At 29.9% G+C, this 26,090-nt stretch overlaps 1 protein-coding gene across 4 annotated transcripts in view; it reads left to right on the top strand.

Moving 5' to 3' along the window:
- LOC124364769 (arf-GAP domain and FG repeat-containing protein 1) overlaps positions 1-20,990 on the top strand; it is a 73,522-nt gene extending 52,532 nt beyond the window's left edge. For all 4 annotated transcript variants that reach the window (XM_046820506.1, XM_046820505.1, XM_046820507.1 and 1 more), the window contains one exon: positions 18,564-20,990. In XM_046820506.1, coding sequence (XP_046676462.1) covers positions 18,564-18,617 — 54 coding nt within the window. In that variant the 3' untranslated portion in view covers positions 18,618-20,990. The remainder of the gene's footprint in view (positions 1-18,563) is intronic.
- The last annotated feature ends 5,100 nt before the right edge of the window (positions 20,991-26,090 follow it).

Here is a 26,090-nt window from a genome sequence, read left to right as displayed (position 1 = left end):
ATGATTCTGAAAAGACCACCGGAAATGTTAAATTTTGTAATTCATCTGGATAATAAGAACCATTCAATTTTACTCTGATATTTTTCACATCCAAACTATCAAACTTTGAAGGATTTTTTTCTTGATTATTCTGTCTATCTGTTTGAAAACCGATGATAACGAACTTGGGATTGAAGATATTTCTATAAATATTTGTGATATCGAACGAATAAGTTGTTCCGGAAATACCTTTTTGTTCAATACATTGCCAATCTAGAAATTAAAACATAATGTTTTGACTTTTTGTAATTTCATCAATTCAATCTAATTTTACTCGTGGTTTTATAATCAATCATTGGAACTCTAATGAAAAACTCGTTAATTGTAATTTTGCCATCAACAGGCATATAACATTTCAGTTGCAGTCTTCAGAATCACATCATCGTCTTCTGCTCTTATAAAACTTAGATAAAATCCTCCTTTATAGATCGGAATAGTAACATTTTCAAAAAATCCTAAGCCGAAATGTGCTAAATCACCGACCGCTTCAAATTGTCCAAATTTAAAAGTTGATTCAAAAACTGTTTGAAAAAATACATCACTTTTGGAATAACAAATGGTTCCTTTAATAGTGCTTAATTGGCCACAGTTTTCGACTTCTTCTATCAATTTATTGTGTTTTCTTACTTCAATCTTAGAAAATAAAAACGGTATAAAATTATCGATTAATCTAACATTATCAGTTCCAAGATATGCTTGACCATCTTGTTTTGTTAAAGTTCCAGAAATATAAAACTGGAAGTTAGACGAGCAAAAATTATCTCCAAAATCAATATTAAACTCAGTTCTTTTATTCGGTTCATTCAAATGTTGTTTACTAATTGGATAGAAATTTTTAAACTCGCCCTTTCAATATCGCCTGAATACTTTTTGTAGTCCACCATTTAATAAGAGAAATTTTAAACATCATGTATCATTTTTTCATCGATTTAAATGTACGTTTTTATAAGAAAAGAATATAAATTAGAGTCATTTTAATGATCTACTTCGTCATATTCAGGATTCTCTTCCTTAAATTTTGCAATTTCGGCCACATATTTCAATAAAATCTGCACAGGATAGTAACCGCTATCTATAATATTTGTTCCAATCAACTGTATCTTTATTTTCATCCAAAAACTTTATACTCAAGTGTTGATAGAGGCAAAGAACAGACATATGATCTTTTAATTGATAATGTATATTTTTCTTGAATGAACTCTGATGATAAAGTTTGATATTTAGCAATGTTATACCAATTCAATTTGTTTACGTATAATCTCATCATATCTTCGGATAATTCATATTTTTGAGAAATGTCATCCCAATGTTCTTTTTTCAAATCTCTTTCGTGTTGCATTATAAAAAGATCGAAAGCACTGTAATGTCCCGCCATCTCTATTTATTAGGAAAAAATTTCAAAATCAAGTTTTTATAAATTGACTCTTTTTTGAGTTACATTCAGCACATTTTCCCGAAATTCTTTTAACTCCGTTGATATTTGCGTAATATTTTATATCATTTGTTGCAGTTTTTGCCTTACATCTCACACAATATATGAGCGCCATTTATATAAGGAAAATTTATCGTGCATAAAACCCTACGCGAATACCTATTTCAGTAAGATCTTCCTCCATATTATTAAGTTTTTTTTCTAATTTTTGAAATTTGACAGCATAAGAATCATTGTATTCAACAAATTTATGACCAATATTCTCAAAAGTTTTCGTAGCATCTAAACTAAACTTATCAAAAGACTCTTTAAAATTAGTAAGTTTTTCATTAATTTCACCAACATCGTCTACTGATCTTCTATTTTCTGGCTTCTAACTTGTCATAGACTTCTGTTGTAAAATCTTTAACATGCTGTTTATGATTCTCATAATTTTGTTTTAGTTCATTAAACATTTTAATAGGATCTTCTAATTGAATCATTACAACAACATCAAATGGATTAATTCCTTTACTAACACCGCTAATTCTTTTTCCTTTAAAATCTAAGGCATTTTTAACATTCGGATCATGTAAATCAACAATATCGATGTTTTCTGATAATTTTAGAGGTTTTAAAATTTGTTCTTTAACAACAACATCATGTTTGTCAATACCAGGTCGAACACCGACAATTCTTTTCTTATTAGCCAAAACTACACATAATTCTTTTTCAACTTTGATCGCTTCAGTAATTTCATCAGCTTTTTCGATGTGAGACATTAAATTGGTAAATAATTTTTTTACACCATTCATCAACTTCTTTTTCCAATGTTTTTATTTTATCAGCAACTTCATTTGAAACTCATGAAATTTGCAAGTTTGTTATCATATTCTGCTTTAAAATCTTCAATCTCGACAGCAAACATATCTGAATCTGGAAGGTTTTGTAATACATTTTCTAACTTGTTATCAAACTCATTTCTCAAACTATCAAAATTCAAACTATTATCTACATTTTGAATAATTTGTGTTCCAAATAACGTCAAAAATATTTTGTGAATCCATATTTATTAAGCAATAATTTGTTAACACAACTTCTTTAAAATCTTTACCAGTACTCAGTTCATTCAAAACAAAAACACATAAATGACCACAAATTGGGGGATCTTTATAGTCTTGAATCTGAGAGTCAATTGTAGTAGACGCTTGATTTTTTTCAAATATTTAATCAATTCTATAGGTGGTTTGTCCTCAATTCTTCCATACGAATCAAAATAACATGCATTCTTATCATTTTTATAATAACAAATCCAATGCGTTCCACTTCCCATAATCGAGTCTAAATTCACAATTTCCACATTCGAATTTCTTAACTTTTTCGGGGTAATGTATCTCTCATGAAAATTCCTCTAAAATGTTTAATATTTTTGCAGATTTCTTCCAATTCCCCGAATGTTAATGGTTTGATTTCAAATTTTTTTTAATGTTTGATTTCACGTAATTCAAAGTTTTTTCATCTAATCCAGATCCTGTAACATCTTCCAACTCTTTATCTAACCAATTTAAAATGTTTCGAACAATAGGAATCACATCTTTTTTAACGATTGGAGCAGTTTACGAACATAAGGAACAACATTTTTAACAACTGGAATATTTTTCTCCAAAATCTAATAAATCTTTTCAAAAGTCCACCATTTTTAAGTTCTTTCAACTGATTATAAGAAAATTCTATTCTGGTTCCTTTATTGTTTTTTTCTTATGTTTTTCGAGTTTATTGTATTGTCTATTTGTTAAAAATATCTTATCTTCGCCATTTTTTAGTTGATCTATTTTAAATTGAATACTAACGGGTATTTTTTTCTTAAAAGCGGATTTTATTTTTTCTTTCTGATTTTTACTGAAATTTACGTTCACCTCCATTTATATAGTTAAAATTTCAAGTTCTCTTCAATTCCCATTCCTAGTTTTCTCTTCAAAAACATTGCTCCAACTGTTGGAAGTGCAACAAATCTTTCACCTAAACTAGCATCTTTTGATAAAAATCGATCCATTGCCTTATCTTGCAAAGTTTTATCCGCAATATGTCTGGAAATTTGTGTCTCTATGTTTTGCATAAAAAATATCGTGTTTCCATAGCAGCTTGGTCTAATTTATTTATAACCAGGATCTCCTCTTTTTAGTCTTTTTTCGAGTTTTGTGCCAGGCCCCAGATACTGATAAGTTGGTACGTGTAATTCAAAAGGTAAATTGTTGATAAAATCATTCAAAAGTCCGCTAACCTTCAATCATAGATGAACTTATTGCTGGCAAAACTCGCTTTAAATATTTAATTCCATCAGGTTTTTCAATCATTTCGTCAAGTTTGTTCGAAATAAAATCTTTAATTGCTTTCTTTTCATTCAAAAAATTGTTATTTCCAGCCTTCTCTTGAGCATAAATATAATTAATAATTCCATCGAGTTTTTGTCAAATCGTCGATATATCTGTACTCAATCTTATTATCATTGTATTTTCTTACACCTGATCCTTCGATCTCGTTTTTCCCAAATTGGTTTAATCAAATTGATATATTTTTTACCTCTACTTGACTTAGGCTTCTTAGTAGATGGATCATTATTTTTGTAAATTGAGTCAGATTCCCATAAAATTTCTGTATACTTTTCAAATCTTCTTCAGAATATAAATTATCTTTTGGAACGTCATTGTCTGTTAATAATCTCCATAAACCTTGAGTACCTTCGTACATTTTTTTCATTAATAATTATATCATTTTGTTCAAAATTCACGGGCAAATTTCCAATCATAAAACTTTTCTTTTTTCTGTCCCAATACAAACCAAATTTATCATCCTTCGCTCTAGGAAGAAATTTTTTACCAATTTCACCAATTATTATATCCGTTGTTCCAGGGACTTATTGGTTCAACTATGGTAGAGTCTTCAATGATTCGAGGTCTAAATGGTGTTGAAGATGGTAATTTTGGCAATTCAAAACTCAGATTCTGGAATCGAAATATCAGCAAATTGTCGTACAAACTGGAACCAAATTCATTAAATTTTGATTATCGCTTAAAAACGTTTTCAATTTTGCCCTCAACATTTTTTATTGCAGAAGTTACAGGTTGATTAATTTTTTGAATAAATTCTTGTTCTTTTTCATCAATTCGAATCTGTTCTTTAAATTCTTTGATTAATTTCTTTTCGATTTGATCAAGTTTTTTCGCTTCTTCAGAAGTTACGTTCACCATTTAATTAGAAAAATGTTGAAACGTAAACGTGGAAACGTGGAAACGTGAACGTGGAACGTGAAACACGAACGTGGAACGTAAAAACGTGAACGTGGAACGTAAAAACGTGACGTGGAACGTAAAAACGTGAAGTGGAACGTACAACGTGGAACGTAAAAAACGTGAACGTGGAAACGTAAAAACGTGAACGTGGAACGTAACAACGTGGAAACGTAAAAAACGTGAACGTGGAAACGTGAACACGAACGTGAACGTGGAACGTGAAACACGAACGTGGAACGTAAAAAAAACGTGAACGTGGAACGTAAAAACGTGAACGTGGAACGTAAAAAACGTGAACGTGGAACGTAAAAAACGTGAACGTGGAACGTGAAACACGAACGTGAAAACACGAACGTGAAACGTAAACACGAACGTGAAACATGAACGTGAAACATGAACGTGGAACGTAAAACGTGAACGTGGAACGTAAAACGTGAACGAGAACGTGAACACGAAACGTGGAACGTGAACACGAAAACGTGAAAAACGTGGAACGTACAACGTGGAACGTGAACAGATTTACCGTTTTTCTGTTATTTTCATAATGTAAATAAAAAGTAAAGATAATGTAAAAATAATTGTAAACAAATATTTTATCAAGTAGATTTGTCAGACCACTGAGCAGCATTTTATATTAGAAAATTTATTCAGATATTTACCATTTTTAGGCTTCAAAGTTAGATTAATAGTTAAAAATCCGTAGTCTTCCTTGCCAAATTTTATCACATAACTCAATAAAGTGGTTAAAACTCATATCAGATCCCACATAATTGTTATAAATCTTTCTCGAATAGTGGATTCATCTTGCTTAAAAAAATACACAACATATTCAGGTTATTTCTTATAACTTGTTTATCAACCTTTGAAAAGCATTGGGAAAGATAGATACAAGATATGTTTTTGTGACGAGACATTACGAAATATTCCTTAATAAGTCTTCTTGATTTTCTAAAAATACAATCATCAAAAACGATTAACGAATTGGGTTTTACATTCGCTTAATGGAACTATGTCCTCAGAAGCATTATAAAAATGTGATATTTTTTTTGTTTAAGTTTTTCTCAATATTTTCAAATCTTTCTTGTAATTTTTTATAGGCGTCTTGTTTCTAAAGATTTACTAAAAACATACAAATTGGAATAAGGAATCAACCTATTGTAGATAAAATTTAATAATAAAGTTGTTTTTCCACATCCACTTGAACCAACAATTAACAATCTGATTGGTTGATCTTTCTTATTTTCTTCAAACGTTTGAAGTTTTATCTGATCTTTTTGCTTTAAAAATTTCTCCATTTAAATAGAAGATTTTCATCTTGAAGCAACGCTTGCGAAAATGAAGCTGTTCAAGTTGACTTCAGAAATGCTCTAAATTAGTTTTAAACTTGGAACATCCTATACACTTAGAGGAAGAATCAAAATTATTTTATCGGTTTAAGCGGTTTTTATTCTGACAATTTTGTAATAAATATTAGTGAAAGTTCTCCTTATTGTATAGGATTTAGTGAGAAGAACATAACAAAATATTATGGTTTAAACAAAGGATATTATACTTTCGATCAAATAAAAAAATTCCCTTAAAAATTATCTGAAAACATTCAAACAATCAGATAAAAATCTTTAAACTTTGACGAAAACAAGTTTGAAATGCAAAAAAATTATCTCTCTAATAAAATTCAAATAAAATCACCAGTAAGAATAATGTTTTCAGCAATTTATTGTAGATTTGTTAGGGTTTGTTCAAGAAACTATTGAGCCAAATCAGGTATATTTAGGAAATAAAACGCCAAAATTTAGACCGTTCGATGTAATTGAAGTACATTGTAATCTCGTTGAACCTAGTTTTGAAAATCATACCGAACATTTACACAAAGAATCTGAAATTTTGTACACTTTTTTTCCAAATGTTGCTTATGGATCAAAAATCAGTGAAAAACCGAATGAAATCGATTATATTCCAATTAGAAAAAATATTAAAAGAATTCAAAAAATCGTTCTAACTATACAAGACTCTGAGGGAAATTTAATAAATAATGAGAGTAAAAACAACCAATATATTTAAGATTGTCGAAAGAATGATGAATCAAGGGGGGAACGAATCGTTCTTACCTTCAAACTTTCAAAACGAGTTGATAATGATGATAAATACCAATACTTTTATCTAAAAGATAAGGTAGCCCTCGAGGGCCACCTCACAAATATTCACAAAAAAATACGAATAAAGACAATGTTAAAGAAAAATACAAAAAAAAGCTTTGAAGAACATAGATTCTGACAAGGGCGTCGATTCGACGCTCTTACAAAAAATTTTTAGAATATGAAAAACACGAGACAAGCAATAATAATTAAACGTTGATGATGATAAATCAATGTTTAAAGACATAAATCAAGGGGGTCTATTGAATAGACTACCTTTAAACTTTCAAAATAACACTGTTTTCGTTAATGAATCTGGACTTTATACTCAAAATAAAAAAATTGCTTGTTAAATTTTTTCTATCTAAAATGGAGTCAGTTGTAGACCTACTCAATAATCAACTTATATTCAATAACAAACATATCTTTAACGATTGTTGACGAAAACAATGTGATCTGGTTTAAGGCTAAAGACGTAGCAAAAATTCTAGAATATGAAAATACTATGCAAACGATCAGAATAAACGTTGACGAAGATGATAAAAACTTCTATTTTAATCTAAATATAAGGGGGGTCTATAAATAGCTTACCTTCAAACTTCCAAAATAACACTGTTTTCGTTTAATGAATCTGGGACTTTATTCTTTAATTTTGAGATGATCGCATAAACCAGAAGCGAAATTGTTTAAAAAATTGGGTTACGAAAGAAGTATTACCTTCCATTAGAAAATATGGTGAGTACAAACTCAAAAACGAAAATAAGCAGTTAAAAGATGAAATAAAACAGTTTACAAATTAATGATGAAATGAAATCATTGAAAATAGAGAATCAAGAATATTGCAAATGGAATTAATGAAGAGGAGATATGGTATGTAAAAGATTTTGATAAGAAAAAACACCATGTTTTGTGTTAATTAAGAAGAATCACATGTGGGAATGGCCTTATTACGTTATCAGAGCTCAGAAACGAGAAATACCAAACCGATTAAAACATTCTAAAATAAATTATCCTGAATTAGAGATTTTGTTCATTGATGACGAACCAAATTCTATCAATCTGTATAACCAAATGAAAGAATCTTTGAATATTTTATACAACGGAAATCATTTTACTACAAATATGGCAGAATCTCGACTGATTTATAGAATATCTAAATTACACGATGAAAATGTTTTAATAAATTTTATTAAACTCTCGAATTATGATATTTTGTTTGTAAATGTTTTTGATAATTATTTAACCATTTTATAGTTCTTCCACATTCACAATGAGTTATCTTCATAATATAATCTATGAAGATTCTTCTTTACACAATCTTTACAATATGAGTCTTTCTTATCTCTACTATAGTGATCACTATTAAACTCTGAAATTTTTTTAGTTTCTTTACATTTAAGACATTTCTTTATCTTCCAAAGTTAATTTTTCTATTTTATCATATAATTCTTTATGATATTCCCTTTCACAATCTTTGCAATAATAATGCATTCCATCTTTCTATTTTTATCTTTATAAAAAGCTTCAAAACCTTTTATTTCTTTGCACATTGAACATTTCTTTTGAGCCTCCATTTATATAGAAAAAATCTTTTGACTTTCTCAATTCATATTCATAAAACTTTCCGGTTATTTCTTCATTATTTAAATCTTTTATACTATAAGTTACAGGATCTGTGTTATTAATTTGATAAATCACAAAGATTTCTCTTGACCAGTTGTTCTTATATTTGTTCGAAAATGTTTGTTTTTTACTAACAATTCTTACATGATCATTGACTTTAAATATTAGTTTTCGTGTGAATTTCAGGTGGAACATACTCGAAAACTGTCTCTAATAACTCCTTTTCTGCATCCTTACCTACGTCTTTGGGCTTCATTTTGATTGTGCTGTGAACCGTATCATTATAATTTGTGACTATTTTTTGAAGAATATCGATCCATTTAAAGTTTTTATTAACCTCAAAAGAACTTTCATTCTCTCATTTTGAGTTCTGTTATATCTCTCTACGATACTTGATTTCTCTTCGTTTTCAGTATGATAAATCTTAATGTTGTATTTCCTCAAAACTTCGTTAAATTCTTTATTTTTGAACTCTAAACCCTTATCTGTATGAAGTAGGTTTGGAGGTTTTGTGATTGATCCTTATGGCCATCTTTTACTATATCTTCGAAAGCTTTTGAAATATCCTTGCCGTTTTTTTCTTTTGATAGCTCTTGACCAAGCATATTTTGAGAAAAGTATCAATAACATTTAACATATACTTGAATCCATAATTTTGATCTGAATAATTAGACATTATAACTAAATCTGCTGCCCATAAATCGTCAATTTCCTAGTGTTATAATTTTTCTCTTTTTAAACTTTTTTCGTACTGGTGCATGAATTTCTCTAGCTTCAATCTCTATTTCTTCTTTATTCTTTAATTCTTTCTTTACTTGTTTTTCATTTGGATTCTTTATAAATTGACTCTTATTTGTCTTACATTTGGAACATTTTGCAGCAATTCTATACAACACCGTTTTGAGTTTTGAACGATTTTAGAATCTATATTTTTCGTTTTTTTCTTGCATTTGTGGCAGTGAATTAAATCATCTTCCATTTACATGTCAAAGTTTCCAAGTTTATTTAACTCATCTAATATATTAGATTTTGCTTCGCTTTATATCCATACGGTACTGTATCGATCTTATTTTCTAGGACATTTTCTCCTTATCATCTTTAGCGTTCAGTGCCAGCTTGTTTATGGTGATGGTATACAAATCATGTTTATAGCTTTTGATTACTGTCATCTCTCTAAATTCTTCTTTATCTTCAAACAAACATCTCTTCAAGTTTTCGATATTTTATTGTTTTATTTACACACGCTTCTCTTAATTCCTTTACACCTAACTGGATTTTTGTCTAGATATTTGTTCGAGTACATCTTTGGACCTCAAACCCACAAAATTCTTCTAAGATTTCCCCATTTAGTTCGTCTTTGAATTTCCCTATTACCTTCTTGTTTTTAGTAGTGAAACATTCATGATCTTTTGGATAATCACTTGTATCAAAGTCATCTATATTTCTTTAATAATTTTGTAAGGATCACGTTTCAATTCTAGGAAGTAACTGTCTGTGTCCATGTAACACAGATTCAAATCTGGATCAAACTTCTTTAATTTGTTGTAATAAAACTCGTACATTAACAATTTTGAAAGGTCAAGAACTGAAAAACCTATGTAGATTGGCTTGTTAAATTTAACTTTCTGCTTGTACATGTGACTCGCTATACAGTTGTCGTCAAAGATGTTAAAGCATTTGAAAATTTGTTTTCTTAGCTTGTTTCATTGAAAATTCTTCATTTCCTAGTCTAATTTCACATCTGTTTCTCACATTTTCCATAGATTTTCCAAAAACAGAGTTGTTCATCAGCTTGTAAAAATCTTTCTCAAAGTCGCTTGTAGCTTTGGTTCTCATGTTTGTGTTAAAATCAATGTAATCTTTCATAAAAGGCTTCTGATCGAATGGCAATAACTCTATTCACATGTTTTAACACCATTCCTTGTTCCAGATAGAATTTCAAATTTCTCGAATGAAACAACGTATTCAGTTTTATCCAGTAGAGTTGTGCAAAGTTTGTTTTTAAAATGTTCTGGAGCAAGAGGCAAATCTTTATGATTTTCATGTAAATTCTTCGGATATTCTAGATCGACTTCGAGAATATAGCCATAATCTTCGTCGCCAGTGAGTTCCAAAATTGTTTTCTTTCCATTCTGCAGTTGTGTAAGTTTTTGGATCCATCCACTTGATTTCGTTATATGGTAAATTTTGCATTAGGCCATACCCATAAAGGTTATTTGCATCGACGTACAACAAATAGTTTTCAGGCTTTGTCTTATCAAAATCTTTTAAATATTTATTATTTGCTTTCACATATCGTTTAATACATTGAGAAATGCCTCCGCGAATACCTTTTTCGATCATCAAATACATATTATAATCACTAATTAATTGTAATTCTATATTCGTTAATTTTAACATAGCATCCCATGCAAGACTGGGAGCTGTTAGATAGTGTGCTGGATCAAGTTTATAGCAATTCAAACAAATATTTCCTAAAATTTTCAAAGATATCAGCGAGCAATAGAACATCTTGAATGTTATAGATGATCGGAGTAATTTCCTAGATTTTTTACTTTTAATTTGTTCCATACATTTAAGTAGTGTTGAAAATCTTTCTCAGATATGCTCTCGTCTGTCAAAAGTGAATAGAAATCTTGAATTCTCAATTCTTCTGTGTAATCAAGTTTTTCAATACTGTCGATAAATTCGTAAGGAAATATGCCTTTTTCCAGATAGAATTTTAAAGATTTCTTCTTCGTCATTTGGTTGTCTATCTAGAATTGCGTTCAGACCATCTTGTATAAAATGATTTGTATGTTTGAAAGTCTTCTCTCTTTAGATTTTTAGCTAACTTTTCTATAGACGATGCCATAAAATCTGAACGTTGTCTACGAAAGAAAACTTGATGAACTTTCTTGGTTTATCATCTTCAAACTCATACCCATATCCTGAATTTACTGAATAATTTATGTATTTTTCATCGGTGTTTGCGATCAAATCAACGTTTCCATATTGTTTAGCCAATTCTTTTATGTACAAATGAGTGTCGTAACATGACATATTGTGACAGAAAACTGGAATATTCTGAGGAAATTTGAGATTCAAGTTACAAGATAAATGAGCTGAACCTCTAAATTTACCTGTTAAATGACAATGATCTCGTACTTTTTTTCTTGTTTGATTATCAAAACCCTCACATTCACAAATAAGGCAAAGATTTGAATTTTGATATGCAATTTCTTCTTCTGTCGGTCAATGTCATAGGTATTTTATTTTCTTAGAATTATACTTTTTAGCTATGTATTTCGATAATTTATTAAGTTCTTCAAACAATTTTTGCAGGGAACATTTGGCAAATCTTCTTCATTTTTGGCTCGATAACATATCGGCTTGTACATACGATTGGTCCACATTAGACACTAAGTATAGAGTAAAACCATATGGAATGTGCTTCTGAATCTTGGTTGTGATCGATTTTTGCGGATTGTTTTTGCATGTGGGAATCTTCTCTAATATGCTTTCAAAGTCTATATAAATTACGTACGGATGGCTAAACTTCTTTTGATAATTAGTAAATTTAGTTGTTTGACCCGGAAACGGCATAATTGGCTTACAAACTTCGTGATTTTTACAAATTTCTAAATGGTCTGCTAAATCTCTAGATTTGTAGAAATGGCTTAAACATCTCCTACATAGAAAAATTTTTATGTCCATGTTTGGATGTTTTGAGAACTCACTAACCTACTTAAATCGGTTATCAAAACAAAATGAGATTTGTCTTCTTGTTTTACATACAGTAGATCAATATTTAATTCTGCATCATATTTTTCAGAAAATTTGTAACGGAACAACCTTAATACTTTCATCAAAACTGTAGACATTGATAGACATTTTTGGATATTTGTACTTGGAATTGTAACTTCGTTTTTCAAATAATTGTATATCTTTTTAAGGACATTGGATACTCGAAAACCTGAAAAATATCTCGTCATTTTACAAAATTTTTTCATATTGTTTTGATCTTTTCGCAGGTCTCTTTCGGGTTTTTCAATAGCGCATCGGATAGAATAAATAAAGCAATAATCATCTTTATTTTTGATATTTATACAAGCTTTTTTATCTTTGATTTTCTTTGGTAAATCGATATATGATCCTGCGTTCATAAATTCGTGTTTATTAAGGCTCAAAACTAGTTGTTTGCCAGCGTTTTAATGTCCATCCAGAACCTTTATTTGGATGATTCGTTTGTTCTCGATGTGTTAATTTATTAAATTGCTTAGTAATAAAAGTCGTTTATGTCAAAGATCTCGTCTGCTTTTATAGTAAAATAATTGGGCAAGTTTGTGTTTCACCGTTCACTAAAGTACGTTCGTATTCGCATTCTAAAGAGAGATAGCCCTTCATATTTTTAACGGTTTCTTGAAATTTTTTCGATTAAACTTTTAATTTCTGGACGCAAAATAGAAAGTATATTTGTAAATTGACATGAAATTTTCATTTAAATTTGTTAAAATGTATTGCTTGAAAAGACCGTGTATTGAGGATAAAACTTCTACATCAATGATTATTTTCAGGTTTTCATTAAGAGTTTTGTCAATTTCTTCGATCATTTCAGACTTAGTTTTATCGTTTGTTTCAATGGGACAATTTCTCAGCGATTGATTGAATTTTTTCATCTTTAAAATAGATTGAGATCTTTTTACTTTCCTTAAAAATTTTTTCTTTTAGTTCACGCAATTTTCTATATTATACATGTTGTGGTGATCGGCAATTTGATTTTCTTTAGCCCAAGTCTTCAAATAATTTAATTCTTTTTCATAAATATCTTTATTTTTACAGATGATTCTTTGACTTATAATGTCGGGTAAAATGATGTTCGAAAATGTCTTTTTTGCAGTACGGGCACTCTATCTTTTTCCGCTCCATTTAAATAGGGAAAATTTGAATGTGCCAAGTTTTACTATTTAGTAAAATATATTTTTATTAAGCTGAAAAATAGCAATAATTCAGTAGATTTCTAAGGATTTTTATCAAAATTTGATAAAAATCAGCACAATTTATGGTTAATATCAGCCTTTGATTCTTCTATTTAAAGAAGAAAAATTTGTTTAACTAACACTTTGAAAAGTGGAGAATTTTACACAAATCAGCACAAATTGTAGTAAAACGCTGTAGATTCTTCTATTTATTATAGAAAAATCTGTAAACTAAGACTTAAAATTATTGAAAAAATAGTATAGTTATAGTAATAAAAGTACTTTTATTACTATATTGGTTTGTAGGGGGTAATTTAAATTCTATAATACTATTTTTTCAATATTTTTTTCTTTAACTTTTCCAAGATTTTTCATTAAGATTTTAATATATTTACAACAGAATTTTCGAGAAATATCGTTCACATTATCAACTTTAAAGCTAAAAATTCGCAATTAATTAGAGAAATTCAGTAGATTTTCAGGATTTTTCAAAAAACTCTAGTATATGCACCTTAAGAGCTGTGGTTTTGACCCTAAAAAACCGTGTTTTTAGGGTCAAAACCCCGGTTTTTTGTGTATTTTGGAAGTATAGTGTTGATTTTTCACCTTAAAAGTGTAGAAGTATTAATTTTTTTCTATGTAAATGGCACTGTTACAAGAGTTGAATAGGTTGGTGATTTAACATTCAAAGAATACAAGAAATTAGTAGAATTAGAAGAAAATAAGAAATACAAAATTTTGAATCTGGAGAAAATGAAAGATAAATTCGGGTTTACAATAATTGCCGAGTTGGAAGATTGTAAAGTACACTTACCGAACAGATTTTTGACTGTTTTGGATGAAAAAAAGATTAAAGAATTGAACAAAAATGAAAATTACACTTGGTTGTTACTGGAAAGAAGACTATTAAAGATAAAGACTGTGTTACAATTAAACTTTGTAGAATAAAGATTTTTTATTAAGATTTCTGGATTTTTTTCATTAAAATAGCTTAGAAATTAGAAGCCTACAATGAACAGTAAAACAGCTATAGATTCGGTTATTTAACATTCGTGGTTTCCTGTTAGATTTCTTAGATTTGTTTATGGTTCAATGGACAGTATTTTACATTCGTGGTTTCCTGTTAGATTTCTTAGATTTGTTTATGGTTCAATGGACAGTATTTTACATTGATTTTCTGACTGTCCCAAAAGTGCGCCAGAATCGGCATATTCATATCTACTTGCGTGCATATATGTGTGTGTGTGTGTGTTCACAGTTCAAATATGTTTATTTATTAACAGTTTTTTATTTTATACATGATCCCATGTGCCTGACACAGCACGTGCGGGATTCTAAAAAAACAAGCATCTTTAATACAATTTTTTCATACGGCTACTATACAGTGCAATACTCCCAGGAAAAGTCTACCCTAGAATGAAATTACTTTTTATAACTAATAATGATAACAATAACAAAAACAATCCATAATAACAATCAAATACAACATTTTAAAACATAACTACACCCCCAACAAAACACAATAAATACTATTACAATTACACCAACAAAACACACATTTTCTGACTAAAAGGTATTCCAAGTGACTCCCAGTACATGTAAGCTCTCTCATGAGTCCACACCCATATGTATAAGTTATTGATTAATAAATAAATAACAACAAGATGAACAAACAATAACTATCAATAAACATCTAAATTCATAACAACAATAAAGATCAACAATAATAACAAATAATAAACTTTAAATTCAATAACAGAATAATAAAATTTTAAACCAAAAAAATTCAGTAACAGAACTCAATAAATATAATTAAATGTATAAAACTGTTCAACTGGAAAGCCATAATCAGGAATCACATCATGGAGCATTTCATTATATTATAATTTGGCGAATATATTGTTTAGCTTTCATCTTAAATTTAGGTTTGCTTTCAAACAACAACTCGTCGCTGCCTTGTATGATGAAATTATTAAATACTTTAATTCCTGCATAAGTAAACTGTTTTATAGCCATTTCCTTGTTCAGGTTTTCAGTTTTAATTGTAAATTTAGAAGACAGGTGTGTATTTTGAGAATACTCATTAAATTCATATCTGTACAGATTTTTATGAATATACAATAAGCAGCACAGTGCATATAGTTAATTGAAAGTAAATATATTACATTCCTCAAAAATATGTGTTACCCTGTCAAATTTTCTTAGATGATGAATATTTCTAATTGCAAATCGTTGAATCATAATAACATTTTTCAGGATAGTACTGTATGTACCTCCATAGTGGATAATACCATATCGCATTGTTCCCTCAAACCATGAAAAATAAAGTTGCTTAAGATGCTCCGGTCTGAGAAATTCCCTCATATGATACAAGGCATAGTTTATTTTACTTAACCTTGTAGTTAAATCCAATGCATAACAATCCCATTTTAAATTTCTATCGATAATTAACCCAAGATACTTTATTTTCTCGACTATTTCTATTCTTATGCATTTACAGTCATACATTGATGATTATGACAAAAAAGTTCATATTCATTCTGAAGATTGCTACAAGTTTTAGTTCTATCGAAAAAAAGAATACATTTTGATTTGTTGGTATTTACTAATAGTTTATGTTCAATTAACCAGTTTGATATAGACTTTAAGTCACTACTTACTAGTTTTTCAAAATGTTTTTATTATAGGAGGAGCAAACTAGACCAGTATCATCCGCATAAGCAAAAATTTTAGAATTTAATTTTAGTTTCAATAATTCATTTATATAAAACTATGAATGTGTGTGTGTGTGTGTGTGTGTGTGTGTGTGTGTGTGTGTGTGTGTGTGAAATTATGTTTATATTTGATATCAGATTTGCATGAAAGTAAAATCAAAATGCATTGTAACAAAAAAATGAAATATTCCATATTTATACTATAATAGCATCTTAAATATTTAAAAAAAACTAATGAATTTGAATATGAATGAATTTTTAACAGGTTTGGGATATTTTGGCAGTACATTTTTTAACAAATAATTGATACAGCAGATTTTCCATTGTTTTATAATTTTATGTAAATACTTTCACACTATCAAGTATTATTTGTAAATGTTCAAATAAAATATTATTACAGAAAAAAGTACCATATAAAAAGTGATTAAGTTTTTGCTTATCTAATCAAAAAGCAATTTGATTTTATGTTTAATTCTTTATGGTAAATAAAGAACTTTTTATTTTTAAGCTAAAGGTTCCAAAACCAATTTCATTTCAACCTTTTTGAGGCTTTTAAGATACATTTTCTGTCTGTATACATTAAAGATACATTTAGAGGATAATGGTGGAGCGGTAGAGGTTTCTATGCCTAATTGGTTTGTGATGGTCACTTTTTATTTTACAATGTTAGAATTTAAAACTTTGCAAATTATTTGTAAAAATATATTATCAAAGCAAATAATGTTTCAACGTTGTATAACATAAAATACAACTTCCTAGTGAGATTAAGTCTAGTATTGACTGCAAACAGTTTTAGGTTTTAAATTCTATTTAAATTTATTTCAAGTATTGATTGACAGGTTTTGTGTACCAGATCTGGGGCCAATAAACAAACTTTGCTTCTAGGATTTTGATTTGGTAGAATTGAAAGCTGATTTTAAGAACTAATTAACCCCTTGCGGATCGTATTGTTTTGGTCAGCGGCCGCACGAACAGCAATGGTGCGCCACATCGTATCGCTCGCTATTGTATACTAGAAAATTCAGCTATGAAGGTATTTATAGCTATGTTCATGTGGAACATGGGCCTTCTGGGGTATCCGTTATGTAGGAACGATAACACGCGAGCAAGGTTCCGGGGTGGCAGGGATGATGTCTGAATCATAGTCTAAATAAATCGGCTCGGGCGAAGCGATTACAACATCCGGGCCATTGTCTAGACTAAACCCGCCAACATGTACGTCTGCGTCGTTTAGTTCTGCGTCACTAACCTCAAAAGTATTATAATAACAACTGAGGAAAACACCCAATCAGAAGCGCTAAAAAGCAGAGAGTAAACTCATAAATGAATGATTTTTCAACTTCGACATACAACTGCAATCTGTAGGATATTTATAAAACTTTTGAAAACTCTAAACGTAGACTGTTGTTAAACACTCTTAGTTGACAAGTGAAGACGATCACCCGATCTATCGGACATTAATAGAACTATTTGGAGGGAAACTAAAAGCAGACCGCTTTTGCGACCTGAGCTCGTCATCCTGAGCCTCGTGCCGTTAGGCCTGGCCGCTGCGTGACGAGCCCAGCTCGTCAGTGATCCGCATTGGGTTAACCCTATGCACTTGAAGGCAGTATTTATAAATTATCCTTGGAGCTCGTATGTCCAGCTGTACTGGCCAAGATATAATACGTCTATAACTCGTAAGGTCAGCTCCACTGGCCACTAAACATAGCAGTTTTTTTTCTAATATTCTATTTGTTTTATAATGAATAGTGAGTGCTGAAACCAATTGAGCAGCTTTATTTTAAAGTAATTTTTAAGTAAAGCAGTAAATTTTAAATTAGCCTTTAATTCTTCTCTAAACAATGACTTTGCAAATAAGACAAATGACACGTAGTGGGCCTATACACTGAAGTGATAGAAACCTAGAACATTCTACTAAAAGACGTGTGCTAACTATTTTTAAAAGTTTTATTCCATGAAAAATGTAAAATAGTTCATGTCTGAGTTCAATATAACTGTAAAGGTCTACTTTATAACATTTTATTTTGATATCTTTGTTAGCAATATACGTATAAGAGTTAAATTTCCCAAATGTATCTTTATCTTTGTATTAGAAAGATTAATTAAAAATAAATTTTTAATTATTTTCAATTTTAAATTAATATGCAAATAATGCAGAGGAAATTGTAAAATAATTCCAACAGGAGGCAAACAACAAATATGGCCACCAAGCTGTCAGTGAAAGTAGTGCAGCCATTTGTACTGGCCATACGAGTTGCGAAGACAAATTACCGCAAAACTAATGCGAGATGTCTGCAACCTTGGTGTGGCCAGTGCTGCTGGCCTTTCGAGCGCAAAGGGTTAATACATGTACTTAGCCAATAATAATGAGAGCAATGAACATGTTACAGCTGGGCACCAGTCCACAGACGGCCGGGCACCACTCTAGCAACCCCTTCTTGTAGAGGAGCTTCGGAACACTACTGTAGTGGTTACCAATGTTTTAAGTAACTTTCCATTTGTATTTTACTTTTACCAACTTGATGTGTTGAACATGTTTGTTTTGTATTTTGTGTGTATTTCTGTTCATACACAAGCCTTCTAAGTTTGATGACGGATTGTAAATAAAACTTAGAGAAATCACCTGAGGAATTTCTAAATGAATAGATTTAATACAAAAAAATTATATTGTTATTATTGTTTCAGTATAATTTTGTTCCAGATTAGTTTACAAATTATGGTTTGTAACGTGTTAAAATTTGTTAATAACTTCTGTATTATATGCAAACGTATTACATGTGATTTATGTGTAACAGAGTAATAATAACTTGACATATTGAATTGTTTTACGTTTTAATGTTATAATAAATTTTCTGACTGAAATTTCATAATAATTTCAAGCTATGTATAAGATTATTGGAATAATAATGGATATACTTAGTTAACTCATACAAGCCCAATTCAGGAAAAAATAGGTTAATATATGAATCTTATTTTGATCATTTATCGTATTTTTATGTTTTTTTAATTGTTATTTCTCAACATAGCTATTATTATTTTTAATGTACATTAATGTTCCTTTATTAAGGAGTATTGGTATAACATCTTTCATTTTTATGCCAAGATTAGTCTTAAGTATTTCACATATTTAAAAATAACTAAAAAATACAGAGCCCATGCTAACTTAAGTAAACATTTAAGCAAAATTATTTATTTTTTCTTATTGTAATTCATAAATAGACAAAATTTCAATTATTATTTTAATAAATTGATCCTAAAGTTTAAAAAACATCATGAAAAATGCAATAATCTATTAAGTTCAGTGTAACACAGAATTGACAGAATGATGAAATTATTGACAACAAGAGATTTAGCCAGTCTACGTTATTGTATAAGGAAGTCGCCAGCAGAAAAGTACTATTTGGACTACAACAAATTTTAAAAGCTCGGACCTTTTATTCTTTTTTTTCATCTTGGTACATCTCACCCAGTTCTTGTGTATAGTGCAAAATTATTCTCAATGAATCTGGCATGAAAATATAGACATATCATTTGGGCACATTATAGTCACTATAGTGGGATTTTTAATGCTATTAAATGTGTTTTAGATACAATTATGTAGAAAACCAAAAGTTCAAATTAATTCCAAAATCTGTTTGTCAAAGCAATGACAGTACAATATTAAGGACATTTGTTTCTTTTCTTTTCACAAAATACTCAGCTGGGATATATTATTATCTGAAGTGAGTTTGATGATTTACTGTCAAAAGTAACATTTATTACAAATATAACAACAATTATTTTCACTCATATAAAATTCCAGATTATTAAAAATTATTAAACAATTTGTTTGTATTTGTAATATTCTGTTACATACAATAAAATCAGTAGTGGGTATATGATAAGGGCGAAAGTAGTGTAACATTCAACTTTTTACATTAACATAGTTGGGGTAAATACTGAAATGAATTTTATCTAATTAAGTATGTCCTTTCAAGACCAAATATTTCATGTTTATTTTATCATAATTTTACTCTACTCTGTGTACACTTTATTTTTAAGAGTAGTTAATATTCTATTGCCTCCTTTAAACAGTTTTAATGTTTTAATGAGGGCTTGTGTATCTTTGTAAATAAATATTTTATATACCAATCATCTTTTTTGTGTATTTTGTAACTTTTTTTAGTAACTGTGATTAACTTGATAAATTCAAGAAGCCTTAGAAACGCCTGTTAATATAATTATGTAATAATGATTTGTCCAAATATATTACAGTAGTTGATGCTATGATGTTTGCCACTATTTTATTATATTAAAATAAGACAATATTGTTGTATTTTATGATTTATTGTTAAGTTTTTCATCCCGACTTTTGGTGCAGTTGTTGTAAAGCATTATAGATGAATACGTTATTTTTAAAGAAAACTTTTAATTGAAATAGCATAAACTATGAATTACACGATCTAAGCTTTTGTACAGACGGGTTGATGTGCACCACGAAAACAAATTGCCTTCTAGAAACGCTTGTAATGAATGTTCAATAGTGAATCTCACTAGTTGCAAACTATTAATTAATTAATGTGCTTAAGTTACAAACTGTGGAAGTCTGCCACTCTACATCCATGATTGATTACTTTTCATAACAATAATTACTATATATAGCATTTCACACTGACTGCTGTCCATATTTTATGCTCACGTTGGTCATAAAATGATTCAGCTGTATGAAATATTTTTTTCTCAGAGAAAGATATGCTGTGCATAATTTCTGTGATATTACAGTAAATGAAGAAAAACAATACTGTTATTTTGTAAAAACAATAAAATTGTAGAAAAGATGGATTGTTTCATTTATAATTTTCCTATTTTATAGTTTCTCTCTCACAAATAATATACAGATAGTTTATCTTAGATTATGCTATGCTAAACAAGATTTGTCTGTGAAGTAATGAGATTAGGTCTGGTCAAAAAATACTTATCTGATCAACACAATGTTTATAAAAATCCTCAAAGTAGTCACCTTGTGTGTTCATACACTGCTACCAAAATTATTCCAGTGCTGCAAAGGTGTTTTTCAGAAGTATCAAATCAATAAATATGCCAAAATATGTATATAATCTTTTAGGCTGCCACCTAAGAAGTAACAATTCAAAATAGTAAAATCCCGTTGTAATGTTGTTCTTACAAAGTGTATATTATGTTTAACCAAAAAGTTTGATCTTTTTGTGAACCTTTCTCTTAAGTATGCAGGTAGTCTCACTTCTGTAAACAACACCGTTTAGTCATAGCCTACGTTCTCGTATTATTTTTTTGTTTTGCTGGATTAAATGGTTAGTGTAGAGTAACAAATTATTGTGAAAATTTCACTTTAAACATGGAAAAACTGCTTTTGAAACTTATAATTTACTGAAAGAAATGTAAGGCAGTGAATGTTTATCGCGGGCACATGTTTTCATATGGTTTAAGCTTTTTAAAGATGGTAGAATAAGCGATTCGTGGCTAGGTCACCCTTCAACATAAAAAACGGATTAAAATGTTTGTAATTTGATTCAGTTTGACTGTCAATTAAGTATTCGTGAAATTGGTAAAACTGTAGGTATTGATAAAGAAAGTATACAGCAAGTTTTACATGACAACTTTAAAATGCAAAAAGTGTATGCTAAAATTCTAACGTTTGAACAAGTAGTTCTCAAAAATTGTTGTACTAACACTATACGCGATTGAAAATGACCCAATTTTTTTGGAAACGATAATAACATGTGATATAAATATGGTTTATTATTTCCGGAAGAGAGCCAAAAAAGCTCCAATGAGCAAGTTAAAATTTAAAGCTAAATCATGATTTTTTTATATCCGTGGGATTGTGTACCTTCACTGGGTTCCTGAAGGTCAAACAATTAATCGATATTACTACCGCGAGGTGCTTTCTAAACTACGTCAAAGAGTAAAGAAAAACACCCCGAAATGTGGAAGGACAAATCATGGGTTTTCCATCAAGACAATGCGCCAGGTCATTCTGCGTTATCTGTCAAGAGTTTCCTAGTCAAGAACAGCATCCCAGTGTTAAAACATACACCTTATTCACCAGATCTTGCACCATGTGACTTCTACCTGTTCCTAAGGTGAAATCTGCATTAAAAGGGACAAGATTTGAGCCTGTTGAAGCTGTAAAAGAGAAAGCGGCATTTGTCCTGAAGGAGGTGACAGAGTATGACTTCCAGTACTATTTCCAAAAATGAAAAATTTACATGAAGCGTTGTAGGGATAGAGAAAGAGTGTATATTGAAGGTGACAATAAATGATTATGTATAAAATAAAAATACAATTTCGTTTACTACTTCAGTCTCATTATTTAATAGCCGCCACACCCTGTATAAGTCCCTTCAAGTCAAATCGGGCAAGGGAACTGGCTTACTCTATGTTTAGGCTTGATAAAACCTTCAATAAGCTCCACCCACTCCAACTTCTGTAGTTAACAGACCTATTGACCAGTCCTTTTTTACCTTGATATCTCGATATTTGCGGTTAGTGATGTCTTGAAGTTAGTGATTTGGGAAGGGTTGATCTCTTCAGATTCCAAGAGTCAAGTTTATGAATACATGAGATTCTAGACACTGTACCAAGAGCAAGGTGAACTAAAGCTGAACTCAAAATCACATTGAATCAACCCTCCCCACCATACCTACATTATGTGCAGGAAAATCCCACCAGTTGTGATGTGAATTATGGTCTATCATTGATTTTTTGTTGGCAAAAAACTTAAAACCAATAGAAATTCATCAGGAACTGTGTGAAGTGTACGAGAACAACGTAATGACTGAAAGTTCTGTCAGGAAGTGGTGCATTCAGTTGTAAAATGGCAGAACGAACACGATCAAGAGAAAAGTGAACATCCAAGCATTTTCCCTCTGAGCTACGCCCTACTGGTCTTTAAGGAAGTTAAAAATCCCATTTTTGTCTCGGTTATGAAATATTAATTGAAAGATCCTGTCAAATGTAACAAACTGCTCTGTGTAAACACTGTTATATTTCAGCACAACCATATGTTTAATTAATTTAACCAATATTTTCAATTTGTTTACACTGATAGTGTGTACATTCTCTAAGGAGTAACCATCAGTTTGCACACCTATTTTTACCGATTTAGGTACGTACTTATCTATATTATAAAATGTCCTAAAACATAAGATTGTCAGAATTTGACTTTGAAGCAATCGGCAAGAACTATTCTAGATGTAAATTTGCTGGACTGTGCTTTTGTGCATGAATTAAAATATTTTTCAGTTTGTGAAGAAACAAACTCGTTAATAGTGTTATTGTTCATGTAATTTTAACTGTACATTTTTATCATATATTAAGCAGTAGATATAAAAGACATAGTTACTAACTTTTACTATAAATTTAAAGTCTGTTTTAAAACCCATCTAGGGGTCTTTTAAACACAGAAGTAGGCTTTTCTGATAGTATATTTTTTTGATCGAGAACCAAATTTACTATAGAGCAAAAAATACTAAGACCAGAATAAATTACAACGGACATAAATATACACTTTTTAACATATTTTCTTAATCATAACAAGGAAAACTCAACATTGGCATTGAAAATATAATTCACATGAACCAAAAGTGCTCATACAGGTGCATAAACTAATTGCGTGCAAAGCTGCGGGTAATTGCTAGCAATTTATAAATCATGCAGACTTTTTATAAGTATGTTATTTAAATGATATTTTAATTAATTTTTTCAATAAACTATGTTTACAATGATATTACTAAGTAGAGTTATGATAAACTTGGCTGGTGAAAATTATTTTTATACTTTTGACATAGATATAGACGTTTAAAAAAGACTACTGTTTCTTTATAAAAAATAAATTACATACAGCCTTTTACTTTATAACCAAATACAACCTTTTAAAATAAAGTGTGATGAATAATAATTTATTGGTTAATACTAGATTTATTCATGAAAAGTGACCAAATACAGATCTTTAAATATACAAAGAATTAGGAATATTTAAATATTCAGCCACTACCTGGACATGCAATTATAAGAACACTGTTTGGCGTTATAATTATTTTGGAGATACTCAAGCCAGTTGTACAGTAGAACCCCTCATATCCGGCCACCACGGGACCGAGCCCCTGGCCGGATAACGATTCAGCCAGATAAACCAACCTACAGTACACAACACTTGATGAAACAAAACAATTGTACTGTACTGTACTGTACTAACCGCACTGGAAATAATCAACGAACTCTTTACAGGTTAAACCTACTAGCTCAACTGAGGACAACACAGGAAAATGTAAACAAATAGATACATCAAAATAACGCACGAGTCGTGGGAGACTAGTGCGTGCAACTGTGCGTCCGCAAGCCGTGGTAAATAAATTTCGATATTGGCTTCCGGGAAGTGGCCGGATAATCCGAGGTGCGGTAAAACCGAGGCCGGATATGAGGGGTTCTACTGTAGTCATAAATTTGGGGAAAAAAAAAATCAATGTACATTTCAAGTAATTTAGCTATTATAGCCAAATTATAGCCATTATAGCCATTTCGAATATTCACTAGCCAAAGTTCAAAGCAAAGCGATAAAATTCATAGAGCCACTGCAGGGTCTACTAGTATCGTTTACATTACGCCGTGCCACGGATAAAAGATGAATACACTAGAAAATCCACTACAATCCATTGAATATAGCCATCAATTGAAGTGGCAAGTGATGGGCAAATCCAAAATTTTACTATAAAGAACCTGACTTTTATTACATCAATTTCCAATTCTTTAATCCTATTAGGTTTCTCAACCAATCCAATTTCTGTCTTTCTTAAACCTTTGGGTACTGTCTGATGAAAGTAATCCAAGAATACCACTCTTGTAAAAATATTTGCAGAGGTTCAGAAAAATAACTATATTTGAAGAACAAAGTCATATCCCCTACCTTTAATTCTCATATGGGCTTCCAGAATATATACTTTTAACCTTAAAAAAAATATAAGTATAGATTTGTATAATTTATTATAAGCATTTTTAACTTAAAATGTTAGTCTTTCCGGCTCAGCCAAAAGTAGGTAGATTTTGTGACAACTGAAGTACTAATTTATTCTTATGAGATTTACATGTACTCAATATCTAAAAACGTGCATAACAAAAGGATTAGGAAAAGTTATAAGCGTTACAGAACAGTTTAATTTTGGTCTACTTTCACATATGACAGAATTGTGAATTAAACAAATTTTAAATTGCTGCCAAAATGGATGGAAATGACGTACCAAGCTAGCCAAAGAATTTAGTTGAGGTATTTAAAAAATACATTTTTGAACCACAAGTTAGAACTAATTTGTTTTACAGCGTAACTTTAGCCAGTTCTTGATGATAGAAAAGTTCTTGTGGGATTTACATGTAATCAACATCTCGAAACCATTCGAATTAGTAAACATTTTTCTTATTACAAAATGTTTAGTAAGTCTTATAAGCATTCCAGAACATTTTTTTGTTTTTTTCTCAAAATTCATAAGTAATAGAGTTGTGAATTTTTAAACGTCCACCATTTGTACATTGTATAAGTACATATGGTGGCTGTTTTAAGTTTTTAAATGTAAAATATCTGTACATCAATAATTGTTGTACCAACTTTCAACTTGTTTGGGTTTTAAGAGACAGTTATTGCTTCTACAGCAGCGTTTTATAGCATGTATATACTGTACAAATAATTTTGAATGGGGAGTGGTTTTGGGCTCCCAAGTCATGTTTGTGAAGTTATACAGATATTTTTAGTAAATGATACCATAGTAGTTTGGGCGATCGCAATAGGCTGATTTTGTACACAAAATCTACCTAAAATTTCTAATACCCTGGTTGTGATAAAAAATATAAAAAATAATATATTTTGTAAATGAAATACTATATACAACCACAAAAGCAAAATCATATTT

The sequence above is a fragment of the Homalodisca vitripennis genome, chromosome 6 (assembly GCF_021130785.1).
Source record: "Homalodisca vitripennis isolate AUS2020 chromosome 6, UT_GWSS_2.1, whole genome shotgun sequence".
In the NCBI taxonomy this organism is placed as follows: domain Eukaryota; kingdom Metazoa; phylum Arthropoda; class Insecta; order Hemiptera; family Cicadellidae; genus Homalodisca; species Homalodisca vitripennis.
Note: the sequence above shows the minus strand (reverse complement) of the source record. Positions and strands in the feature narration are given on the sequence as shown.